At 40.9% G+C, this 12962-nt stretch overlaps 1 protein-coding gene across 1 annotated transcript in view; it reads right to left on the reverse strand.

Moving 5' to 3' along the window:
* LOC145984399 (uncharacterized) overlaps positions 1-10578 on the reverse strand; it is a 58370-nt gene extending 47792 nt beyond the window's left edge. The window contains exons 1-2 of the mRNA XM_083118060.1: positions 10536-10578; positions 9108-9169 (exon numbers count right to left, since the gene is read on the reverse strand). Of these exons, the coding sequence (XP_082974186.1) occupies positions 9108-9167 (60 nt within the window). The 5' untranslated portion in view covers positions 9168-9169; positions 10536-10578. The remainder of the gene's footprint in view (positions 1-9107; positions 9170-10535) is intronic.
* Positions 10579-12962: the final 2384 nt, after the last annotated feature.

Consider the following 12962-nt stretch of genomic DNA (forward strand, 5'->3'; position numbering starts at 1 on the left):
ACCATTAGGAGGTGTCATCAGCATCACGCTCCGGCCACCTTTACCCCAACGTACCCATTGATTTAAGGCTGCGTAAGCCCCAAGCCGCTTTATGAGAGGGCGAGGCCGGAATAAGTCCGACCTTAGATCAAGCACCTCGGGAATCGAACACGGGTCCTCCGTGTGGCAGTCAGACACCCTGAAGACTAAACCACTGCAGCTCGAGACTGGACGTACAGTTTAAAATGAGACCCGAACCACTGTGCAATGTTCCTCGACGGGGTATCGAACCCGGGACCCTTTAATTACAAGGTTACGTCGGTACCACAACGTCATTGGGGAGGCCCGAAGCACATAGTGGTTCGAATTCTACCGTAAACTATCCACTACCGATTGACTTAAGCTGTGTATAAAGTGGATTTAAAAGATAAAGTCAAACATTTCACCTTAAGTCCAGTATGCAGCAGTGATCGCTGCAAGAGTCGCTTGCCTTGAGAGGTAAAGAATACTGCAAGGGAACACACTCTATATTTCGCCATCCCGCCGTCATTTTGGGCACGGTCTTCTTTAGTTACCTTGCCATCATCCCGATGTCCCAACAAAGGAAGATTGCAGCAACAGGCAAACAGCACGGTTTCAATGATTGAGAGCCGACCTCGTGGCGGAGGGGTTAGCACAGGACGTTACGACGCCGGGGGTCTCGAGTTCGAATCAATCAATCAATGAAATGAACAATGATTGGGGATGATCCTACGTTGATCTCTCATTAACAACGGTATTACGGTGCTCTTGAGCTAGAAGAAAACTGCATTTCTCGTTCTAGATTACCAATTAAGTTAGTTTGACGAGTAGAGTTATATTCCTAGTGAATATCCAGGTGGAATGTCCAGAATAACTGAATTTTCGTGCTTTCGAGATTCACCTTGAGTACGTTAACATCAGCATAGTGTTGATGCAGAATTCCTCTTCGGCTATATAAACCCCCCATTACCAATCCAAGAAACTTCACAACGCAAGTAAATATACTTCTCGAATCCAGAGAATATACACTCTGTCTCCGGAATCTGTGGAGAAAACCCACGCGTAACGTAGACAAGGGGAGAAATCGAGTGGATGGATCAAAGCAGTGCGCGCTGCTGGAAACGGCTGGTAGCTGCAGCTGCGCTCTTACCCTTCATGCACTCACTATCCCTCTCACGCGTTCATTGGTCGAGTCCTACTTCCGCATAGGAATTGTTTTCGTTCGCTTGCTCCAGAGATTCCCGGGAAAGTGTGTAACTTATTTATCCGTACAGCACGACCAAGGAGAGATGAACCCTCTGGCCACCGTCGTTTAATTTTCAACCGTAAGCGAGAGAAGGGAGCGTTGGTGATGCAATCAGGTGCTTGTCATGTAATCCTGCCCCTGCGTTGCCGAAATATGTCTCTTTCTTCAACATTTCGTCATCGCTTTTATTCATCATGAAGGAGAAAACCGTATCCGCGGAAGTAGAGACGTAACACATAGTTGCCGATTTTGTTTGACAACGAAACTAGAGAGGGAAGTTATAAAAATTGAAACACATATGAACTCTCTGCCACAAACGAAGGGGAGGAGAGAGGAGGAAACAAACGACTGTCCAATTTAGTTCGCAATTTGCTGGGGGGTCTCAGCTTGGTATAACTGTACATAGACACACAAGTGCGTTCGTTGACTCTGGTTTGGCACACTGCTGGTGGCCCTCGGGGACAAAGACAAAGACAAAGACTGGTGCTGATCACACAATCTCTAGTATTACTGAGGTCGAGAATGTGTGGGTTCCCTATCTTTACAACTCCTATGGGCACTTGCGATGTTGTAATGCACGGGATACAACTTTATTTCTCTTTATTGCAATACTTGGTTATGCTTCCGCCGACACACTGGATATTAGCAAGAAAAAGAACATGTGTCAGAGTGAAAAAGTCCTCCTTGGTAAACATTCAATTTGAAGAAGTAAAATGTTCTCGTAGATAAAATACAATAGATTAAATCAATTCTCCCCCATCCCCCTTAAATACAATTCCCCATTGACAGAACACAAGAGACACGAAACACACTTTGTTTCCATTGTGAACTCTATTATTTCGACCGCCCCCAATTTTTAGATATGTTCTTCATCACCAAAAGAAACATTCTAGAGCTTCCAGTTAGCCCAATGGTTAGAGCTCTCGTCTTTGGTGCTAGTGGTCCCAGGTTTGGACACCAGTGGGACCACCAAAAAATTTGGTGTTGGCCCAGCATCGTGAAGACAATATGGGAGCTACTTGAAAGTAACGGTAGCGACTTGTTGTCTAGAAAGCAAGAAAGCAGCGCCGGTGAGAAATGACGTGCCCAGACTTTTTCCGGAGGGGGGAGAATTTTATCAGGGAAACAAACAACATTTTTTACATGTGAGCAAACAACACTTTCCCTGGGAGGGCAATGCTTTAATTTGTTCGATTGTTTTTGTTTTTAAGTTCACTTTATGCACAGAAAGGATAATCGGGACTGCATGTACAGCCAGGCCCGGATTTCCAAATAGGCCTCATAGGCCCGGACTTAGAGCGGAACTTTGATAGGGGCGGCACGATTGTTTGTTTTAAATGTATAAGGAATACCTAATTTTCGGATTGCCTCTTTTTTTCTCCGAACACACGAATGGAATAACTTAATGTGGTTGTATTGTAAATATAAGTTAACGAGGAATATTTCTTGAGAGAGATAGGCTAGCAGGGCTCGGAACTAGTTTACTAATTTGTTATTTCAATTACCGACGTTGTTGTTTCGAATGTACAGTATTGTTCTGAGCCGGGTCGGCGATGGCGGCTGCGCAAGAACGTGGAGCCTGCCGCTTGCTTCTGAAAGACATCACCGGCTTGGCTGCGTTCCAGGAACGCCGTTCCTTGTTACTGCCGGCATTGGCCGCATATGAAAAGCATGTGATTCGCGTTGAATTGTTGAGAACTAAACTGTCGGCGCAAGCATTATTAAAGGGGTTTCGCATTGTACTATTCTACTGTGTCGCGTCTCGCGTGAGTCAGTGTCCGACGTGTGTTTGTTGGGGTAAGTTTAAAACAAACGTCATTACGCTCATTATGAGTGATAAAAGAGTAAAGACTCAGTGGGTCACAATACAAAAAGAGAAAAGCGGAGAAAGATGGAAAGCAGGAAGCATTTCTGAAGAAGGTTCCGAAAATCAGTTCTTTTTTTTATACAGAAATGTAATCAGGAGAAAAGTGAAAAGTCTTCTCTGAAAAACAAGGTAAATGTTAAAATGTAATTTTTATAATTTATGTCATATCGCTTTGTTACATTTTTTGAATGTAACTATCAATTAATTAATACTGCATGCCGTTAATAGTAAAAATAGTAATACAGAAAATAATGATTTCTTTTCGTTCTTGATAAACGGTACGGGGGGCGGCAGAGCTTGTTTGGCCTAGGGGCGGCAAAGAGGTAAATCCGGCCCTGTGTACACCTTAGAGTAGGATCCGAAGCACTTAGTGCCTCCAACGGGTATCGAACCCGGGACTCCTTGATTACAAAATGCTTTGTTATAAATTATTTGAGAAGAGAATGACATTATTTTACTTTGCATTTAAAACGGAGAATGAATAAAATACAGTTTTCACCACAGATTTTCCAGCGGGGGCAAGTGTCGCTTTGCACCTGGCTGTATAAACTCATTCGGTGCAACTCAATGCGCACCCAACCAACATCTGATTTATCAAAGGGTTCTTGCGCCAACGAAAATTTTCATGTAGGATATTTCCCACCTGGACATTTTACCATGGCTGGACTAAGTTAGTTTACCCTCCTCAAATTTTCAGATAGGACAACCCCATCGAGGGAAGCAATATTATAGTATGTTCATTCATTCATTCATTGTTTTCTGCCTAATTGGCAAGTTTTTCACGGCAATCTCCAGCTTTCCCTATTCTCTGCCTTACGCTTCGTAATAGCATACGACCCAGTTAATTTAATATCATCCATAAGCTGATATCTCTTTCTTCCACGAACTTTTCCTCCTTCAACCATTCCCTCCAAGGCATCCCTTAGCAGGCAGTTACTTCTTAGACAGTGTCCTAACCAGTTTCTTTTCCTCTTCTTGATGGTCTCCAGTATAGATCTTTTTTCACCGACTCTTTTCAGTACGGCTTCGTTTCTTACCTTGTCCATCCATTTTACACGCTCTATTTTTCGCCATGTCCACATTTCAAAAGCTTCGAGTCGTTTCTCTTCATTTCTTCTCAACGTCCAGGTTTCTGCACCATATAGTGCTACACTCCACACAAAACATTTCACTAATCTCTTCCTTAGACCTATGTCCATGGGTCAACAAAAAATTGTTTTCTTCTATTGAAAGCTTCTTTTGCTATTGCGATTCTCATTTTCACTTCTTGTTTGCAGCTCATGTCACTGCTTATAGTGCATCCGAGGTACTTGAAGCTATCCACTTGCTGGATTCTTTCACTGTTTGCTCTCACATTAATATTCCTTGGTTTCCGTCCTATAACCATTGCCTTTGTCTTCTTTACATTTATCTTCATCCCATACTGCTCACAGCTGCTGTTTAACTCTTCTAACATACTATTTATGGTTGTTTCATCCTCAGCGAATAATGCCATGTCATCAGCAAATCTTATGCAGTTTATTCTTCTTCCTCCAAATTTGACACCTCCTGTGCCCTAGAAACAATTTTTCACTATATTTTCTAAATAGATATTAAACAAAGTAGGCGATAGGCAGCATCCTTGTCGTACTCCTCTTCCAATTTCACAGCCTTCTGTCATTTCGTCTCCTGTTCTCACTTTAACTCGTTGATTCATGTATAAGTCGCTTAGAAGTCTTCTCTCTTTCCAATCTACACTAATTTTCTTCAGAATTTTTGAAAGTTTAACCCAATTCACTCTATCAAAAGGCTTTCTCCAGGTCTACAAATACTACAAACATCTCCTTTCCTTTCTCTAAATATCTTTCCCCAATGGTCCTCAGTAAACCAATTGCAGCCCTTGTACCTCTTCCTTTCCTGAAACCAAACTGTTCTTCCTATAACTCGCCACTGACCTTCAAGTATAGGCGTCTGTTCAGAATTCTTAGAAGAATTTTTGCCGAGTGAGATATCAAGCTGATTGTCCTGTACTCAGAACATTTTCTGACATTGCTTTTCTTCTGCAGAGGTACCAAAACAGTCTCCGTGAAATCTTGTGGCCAGTCCCCTTTGTTATAGATTCCATTGCATAAGTGCAGTATTTCTCTTTTTCCATCTCCCAGGCATTTGATAAGTTCAACAGGAATTTCATCAGTGCCCGTTGCTTTCCATTCCTCATTTCTTTGAGTGCTTGCTCAAATTCTTCATTCAGGATATAGTATCCTTTCTCATCATCAGGCACGTCGTCTTCATTTTCTACATTCAGACTGTCTGGGCGATTCTCTTTCTGGTAGAGCTCTTCAACGTACTTTCCCCACACATTCGATATTCCTTTTTTGTCTGTGATTTCACATCCTTCCTCGTCTTCTATCATCCACATTGTTTTCCATTTCTTCTTTTGGAAGCCCAAGCAGTTTACTTCACGATACATCAAGTCATACCTTCCTCTTTTTTCCAGTTCTTCAATTTCTTCCCATTTTTGTTTCATCCATTGTTCTTTTGAACTGTCAGTTTCTCTTCTTAGCTGGTTATTCAGTATCCTGTAATTATGTCTTCCCTCTTCTGTATTTACATTCTTCCATTTTCTCCGTTCCTCCATTTTTTCCAGCATACTTTCAGTAATGCATGGTTTCCTTGCACTTTTCCTTTCCCTGTAGCCTATTGTTTCATCCACTGCCTTCTGTAAGCAGCTTTTTATTCCATCTCACATCACATCCTTATTGTTACAACTAGCTTTAAACTTAGTATAGTTTCCTTGGAAATGTTCTGCAAATTTTTGTCTTTCTTCTTCTTCCCTTAGCTTCTCTAAGTGGGGTTTCTTGCTCACCTGGTTTTGTGTTATCTTCTTCAATGTAAGATTGATTTCTCCTATTAGCAAGATGTGGTCTGAATTAATGTCAGCTCCTGGCAATGTCTTCGCATTTTTCAAACAATTTCAAAATCTTTCTTGTACTGGTATCTTTTGCAATCTCTTGGACATATCCAGGTGTATCTCCTTCTCTTATGTTGCTTTAACAGTGTGTTTCCAACAATTAGGGAGTTTCTTTTACAGAAATTTACCAGGCTTTCCCCTCTCTCATTTCTCTCACCTAATCCATATCTTCCTACTGTACTTCCATCCTGCCTTTCTCCTACTACAGCATTCCAATCATCCATTACGATAATGCACGATCCCTTTCTCTCTTTTTCCATCAAGTCTTCTATCTTCTCATAGTTTTCCTCCACTTCTTCTTCTGACAACCCACTATGTGGCATATACACTTGAATTAACACTAAGTCTTTCTTCTTTCCTTGAAGTTTCACCATTATATTCTTGTCATCCACATAACGCACTGCTATAACTTTATGTCTCACACGTGGTCCTAGCACTATTCCTACACCACGGTTTCCTTGTTGATCACCTCCAGAATAAAACATCTTGAACTCATCACTCACTATTTCACCATTTTGTTCCCACCTCACTTCTGATATTCCCATAACATCTACTTTGTTTCTTCTTATTTCTGCTTTTACGTTTTCTAGCTTTCCCGACTGTAACAGGGTTCTGACATTCCACGTTCCAATCCTTAATCTTACCTTCTGTTTGCTTCTCTTTTCCCCATTAGTGTCCTTTGTCATAACGTGTTCTTCCCAGACATCCCCCTCCCGGACATCTGAATGGGGTGCTAGTTTACGTCCGGAATATTTTGCCTTGGAACGACTCATCATGATTGCAGTTTCTCTAGGGAAAATATATATGCGGTAGCTTCCCGTTGCTTTCCGCACACCGCTCTCTCTTTCGCATCTTAAAAGATCCCAGGGAGCCCCAACCAGGAGGTGAGGAGAGTGGATTTGGCTAAATGAGCCCTCCAGACTTCACCGAAATTCACTGCACCAAACTTATGGTGTTTGGATATAGGTTGCATATCAGTTCCATCAGGGTTTTTGACTCAAGGTCGAGGATATTTCATCCCTGAATTTTTCAGAGAGTCTTCTTTCCACCAGGGGAGGACATTCTGCAATTTGCCACATAAGGGAGGGGGCCCAAATTTCGTCCCCTTAACACATTTTCGTAGTTGGTGACCGTATTAAATGGCGTACGAGCTCCAAGATTTGACATTATCTTCGTTTACTACCCCTTTACCTGAAAACCAAACCAAATCGCCTGTATAATCAATCAATTGTTAGTATAAAAATAATAAATTCAAAAGTACCTATTTTTTGGAAAAATCTTTAAAAAATGATCATAATCTCGTCCCCCTAAAATTCCGAGAAATGAAGTAATTACGATTTTTCGATTTTCTATCAGTTTCAATATTCATATTATGTAACATAATTAGTGGGATGTAGTGAGTGAATACAAAATTCAATACTTGTAGAAAATTAAAAACCTTAATTTAGCAAAATTCAGAAAGAATGTTAGGTTTACTTGAAAAAAAATATTAACCTCATCATTATTTCTTTAAGATCGCATGTTTCTAGGGCTCCGTCTTAACCAAAGACAAAACTTATGACGGGACGAAATTAGGAACAGAAATGGGGACGGAGTTAGGAACAACCCTCAAACTAACGTGGGCCCCCCCACAATCTGAACAAGTGAACCTGACGACACACAACCTACACATCCTTCCATTGACAAAGTACTGAAGGCAATGACATGCAGATAATATAAAAAAACAACGATTTCACTAGGCTTAAAGGACTTGCAATTATGTCATTTCAGTAACTCATGTTACCAAGAAAACAAAAAATCTTCGTAAAACCAGAACAGGAGGTTCCTGCATCACTAAATGTTCACAACTGGCTGTTTGCCTTCCCCTACACACACCTCTTGAAGGAGAAAAGGGAAGTTTGAATCGAATACTGTGCACGACCCCCCCCCCTGCTCCCCCTTTGTGTCAACAGTGACCTATCATCATAATTGCAAATGTCACCAACCTTCTCGACACTTAGGCATTAAATTTGTAAAGTCCAGGGTATGCACAGATAGGCCAATCTGCATTGGACCTACAGTTTAAATTAGGATTCGATCACTATGTGCCTCCACAGGGTATCGAACCCATAACCCATTGATTACAAGGCGATGACGTTACCACCAAGCGATCGGGGAGGCCAACTTATATATTGCTTTCATGCACAATTGACTGAATTTCGATTTTTCATCATATGCATAGTCTATTACACAATTTCCGTTCTATGGAAGATAATATGTATATTCAAATAGTTTGTGAACTACTCACACAGGTTTGCACTTTCTATCTTATAACATGATCTTCCCGGATGGCGTGGTAATATCGTCGTATTTTAATCAAGTGATCCTGTGTTCTATAAGCGATGAAGGAAAATAGTGGTACGGATCACACTAGAAACTATACATCAGTTGCGATTAGCCTATTTTCACAAAAAGTGGATTAAAGTAAAACTTAACTCAAACCATTTCTAATGATATCTTGGTTTTTGATACGATAAATATATATAACGTTACTTGACAAAATGCAGTAGTGATGTTATTGAATCTATTTTGCCAACTAACATTTCTGCTTTAATGGTTGTTGTCAGCGTTGAAGACAAAGACATGTTGATCATTTACGCCCTGCAAATACAACTTGTAAAAAGTACAAATGATTCGTTTTACGAACACGTGATTGATTGATTTGGTTTATTTTACTTCGCTTTTCTGGCACTTTTGGTTAATTGCAAAGATGAAGATGAGTGATGATATGATGGAGTTGATGAGGGGTCACTCACAAAGAACACCCATGCCCAGGCCGGGATTCGAACCCGGGCACGTGCAAAGTAAACGCGCTCTGAAAGGAACCGATAGAAAATCGCTTTGAACAGGCGTTTTCAACAAAGAAGCTGAACCAACAAAAACTTTCTAAAAAATAAACCATTCTTGAACTTCCTGGGAAATCGAAGAGAGACATAACAATCAAAACAAATGGTCAATTATTCTGAAATTTTGAGCAAATTACAAATTAAAATATATGCACTTACCTTCTTGAAGACCATCTCCAATTGCTGTTTCATTTTAGAATCTTTGTACGTGGACTGCATGTCTGGAAAAAAATGAAGAGAACTCTTTAAGTGTGACATGTTTTCATAACTACAGTGACAGACACTTCGGTGATCGACACCTGGCCTCGCCACCGAACTTTACTATTTCTATTCATATTGCTAGTCCCGGCCTAAGCATAGACATTCATTTGTGAGTGTTTCTACACCAGTTTTTTTCATTGTAATCGATACTCTTAATCTACAGATTAATACGCTGCCTACTGTTGATTACACAGTACCATGTAGGCACATCGGGTCTTAAAGGTATAATTGCACAAATGCTCTATCTCGACCATAGTGGGAGTGATGTGATCAGCACCACGTTCCGGCGATCATCACACCACAAATTCGCGTCAAGGTTCCAACTGATGCGAGGATGCGTCATTGAGCCAACACTATAAGAAAAGGGGGTAAGTTGTTTCGCAGTTCCATGCAAAACTTTTATACTTTTGAGAGGATGCTCAACACCCCTAAAATATCTTCGACATAACAGTACAAAAATAAAGTATGGAAATATTGCACATCAACATAACAACCTATACTTTTGCAAATATTACGGACAGGCTCTGTGGTAATGTGGTTAGTGTAATATACTGTGGAACGAGGGTTCTAGATTAGAATCCTGCGTAAGACATAATCATGTCTTCGTCCGATCATCGCGTAGAAAAGCAAAGTAAAATAACCAAAATAGAAATGGACAGGACGATAGACTGACACCACCTCATTTCCCCATCAAATAGATTGTACGTAATATTTTTTACAGTCCAAGCTGGGTATGGATGTTTTTGTTCTTTCATCTGCTTCATCTAGTCATCATTCATCCTCATTGTTGATTACTAAAGATGCCAAAAGGTGACGTTAAGTAACCAGAATGCAAATTCAAAATTTGATGCTACAAATGTATCCGTACAGACACACCGCTAAATATACGCTTGTGTATGAGCACTGCGATTATAAACTGTGGGTTAAGTTTGCAAGTAACTTGACAAAAAAACTTCGACGAACATGACGAAACAACAATAACACCTTTCTGAAAACAATCACTAATTAACTACTTTTTTTGAAGGTCTCTTGGTTCGTAACTCGGTGCTACGGGTCCACTATTATGCTCAGATTGGATTATCTGGACTGGACCCTCAGTTTGAAGTAGAGTTCGAACCATTGTGTGGACTACACCGGGTATCGAACCCGGATCCCTTGATTACGAGACCACTACGTTACCACTTCACCATCGGGGAAGCCCCTGGTTGGTATCTGCAGAGTTCAAAATTCGCAAGAGGACGACACGAGAAAGCACAACCGAGGCAAATTATGAAATAATTATTTCTTGCTTAATTAGCAAGTGCAAGCAAAAGTGCGTTTACTTACATTCAGCCGATGGACGTATTGTCTTCGACGTCAGGTTTTTCAAGATTCTGAAAGTATGCTTGACTCGTTAGAGAATCGACACAAACGACTGGTCGCCGAAGCACCTTATGCCCTGGCTTACTCAAAGCGCCTCCTATTGGCGCATCTGAATCACCAGCAAAGGGAGCAGCAGCGACAGCAGGAAGAGCCGTTCAACAACACCGCCACCTTCGTTACCTGACATGAGCCAATCTTGCACGTGCTCCCGAGGCCACGAAACAGCGGAAGTTCCGGATTCAAGTCTCGACCAGGGCGTGGGTGTTTCTTGTAATTCTGTCTTCATCAATGTTTTCTAACGCGACCTAATAAAAATAAAATCTACAGAAGCGCACTCCTTCAAATATAAATTCCACATACGTCGCCTTCCCACATACGTAGCTGTTTCAAAACAGCATCCAAAATTTTGATGCAAAATCAGAACGTCATTGGGGGGGGGGGGGGTGAGTTGAGTTGTTGTTTTGTAAGTAAGTCCACCTATTCAGAGATAGGTTAATCGGGGCTGGGCCTACAGTTTAAAGAAGTGGCGACTCGTGGTGAACCAAAGTGGATGGGCGAAAGGTCACAAATTTGCTCTAAATGACGAATTTCGTATAACAGCCAACGTGATAAGAATCTGATACGTTTGTGTTTACCGAATATCATGTTTTACATGTTTGCACCTATTATTATAATAAATAATAATTATAATAAATTTAATAATTATTTAACAGTAATACGAAGATGATGAAAGATGGAAGAAGAAATCGAATTGTAACAAATTTAGTCGTTTTAACTTAACAGAAGGAAAATTCAGAAGAAAGAAAACTAGTTTATATACAGCTTGAAAAGCATAATAACTAATATTTACGTATATTGAACATGAAAATTACTAGTAGAGAAACACAGAAAAAGTTTCCTGTCCAACATGACTAATTGATATGTGAAGTAGGGCACCAAAGTAACTATCTCAGGGGACTCCTGGTGAACCAAACTGGGAATGATGAATTTCTAATTTTTTATTTAACAGCCGTTGTGAAAAAAAAATTGTGGTATTCGTTTTTATCGAATATAATATTTCAGGATAGCACCTATTAGGCCTATTTAAGAGTAAAACGAAGATCATGAAAAATGGGAGAAGAATAACATGCTAACAGATTTAACTGTAGCATCTTCTAACTTAACAAAAATAAAGAGAAAAGAAGGGAAGTTTCCAGACAACTATGCCACATTATCAGGATTTTTTTATAACGTGCTAATCAAAATATGCATTTAAATCTACATGATGTAGACTAGATCATTGTAATCCAAATGTTCTTTCCACTAAAATATAGAAAAAATACAATTACTTTGAAAGTAACAAGAATCTGAAGCCGACTTCCGTGGCTATCATACCGCATTACAAAGCCAGGGGTCCCGGGTTCGAATCTCGGCCTGAGCACGGGTGTTCTCTGTGAGTGCCCCTCCATCAATTTCATTATATCACTCATCCTCATCGTCGTGGTTAGCCAAAAGTAGCAGAAAGCGACGCTAAATAACAAAAATCAAGCAAGAGTCTGTATTTCTTTTCAATTACCGATAATTTATTTTATCCTCATTGGAAATTACGTTATTTATGGTTCTACACCTATGTCATAAATGAAATATAGAACGATTTTTTCAACGGTTGGTAATTTTCTTTCTTGTGCTAACGTCCTTGCTTCTGGTAACTCCTCATTGTTTGCAGTTCTCCGGATAGAGCAGCCAGCTTCGGCTGGGTGGTTGGGTTTCTGACGACGAATACCGTCGTCCTCCCATGCACAGATCCCCCGCGTGTTATTCCCCCAGCTGCCTCGCCTCTGTACGGCCTCGCCTGAGAATGCTCGCAGGGACGTAAAGTGGGAAGACGGGGCCCCGCCAGATTTCTCTCGCTGTAAAAGCCGTTTCGTTTTCCCGCACAGTAGCGCGCAAACTTCACAGCTATTGCGGAAAAATAAATACAAAACCGACTACCCAACGATCTGTGAGCAACGACATATTTGCAATTCAGTCAATGTAATTTTAGCTGGGGTGTTATTAAAGCTTGGTGAATATGGTATTTTGCGGGATATTTCGTGTATTGAAGGATTAGCTATTAAGTATACGTGTATAAACGTAAATGTAATGTTTGTTCACTTGTGGTCATACACGGCAGTCCGGCGTCCGTATCGTCCTTACGAGCGACCGCCCCTCCACCGGGTATCGAACCCAGGACCCCTTGATTACAAGGCGACAACGCTACCATTGCGTTGACGCTAAGAGAACCACTATAATACCTACTAGCCTTGGTACGGAAATTTTATTTGCCGACCACCTTGGCGGAGTGGGTAGTACGGCGCTGTATGACGCCGGGGTTCCCGTGTTCGAATATCAGTCTGCATGGATGTTCTTTGT

The sequence above is a fragment of the Lepisma saccharinum genome, chromosome 2 (assembly GCF_977018435.1).
Source record: "Lepisma saccharinum chromosome 2, izLepSacc3.1, whole genome shotgun sequence".
Taxonomy (NCBI): Eukaryota; Metazoa; Arthropoda; class Insecta; order Zygentoma; family Lepismatidae; genus Lepisma; species Lepisma saccharinum.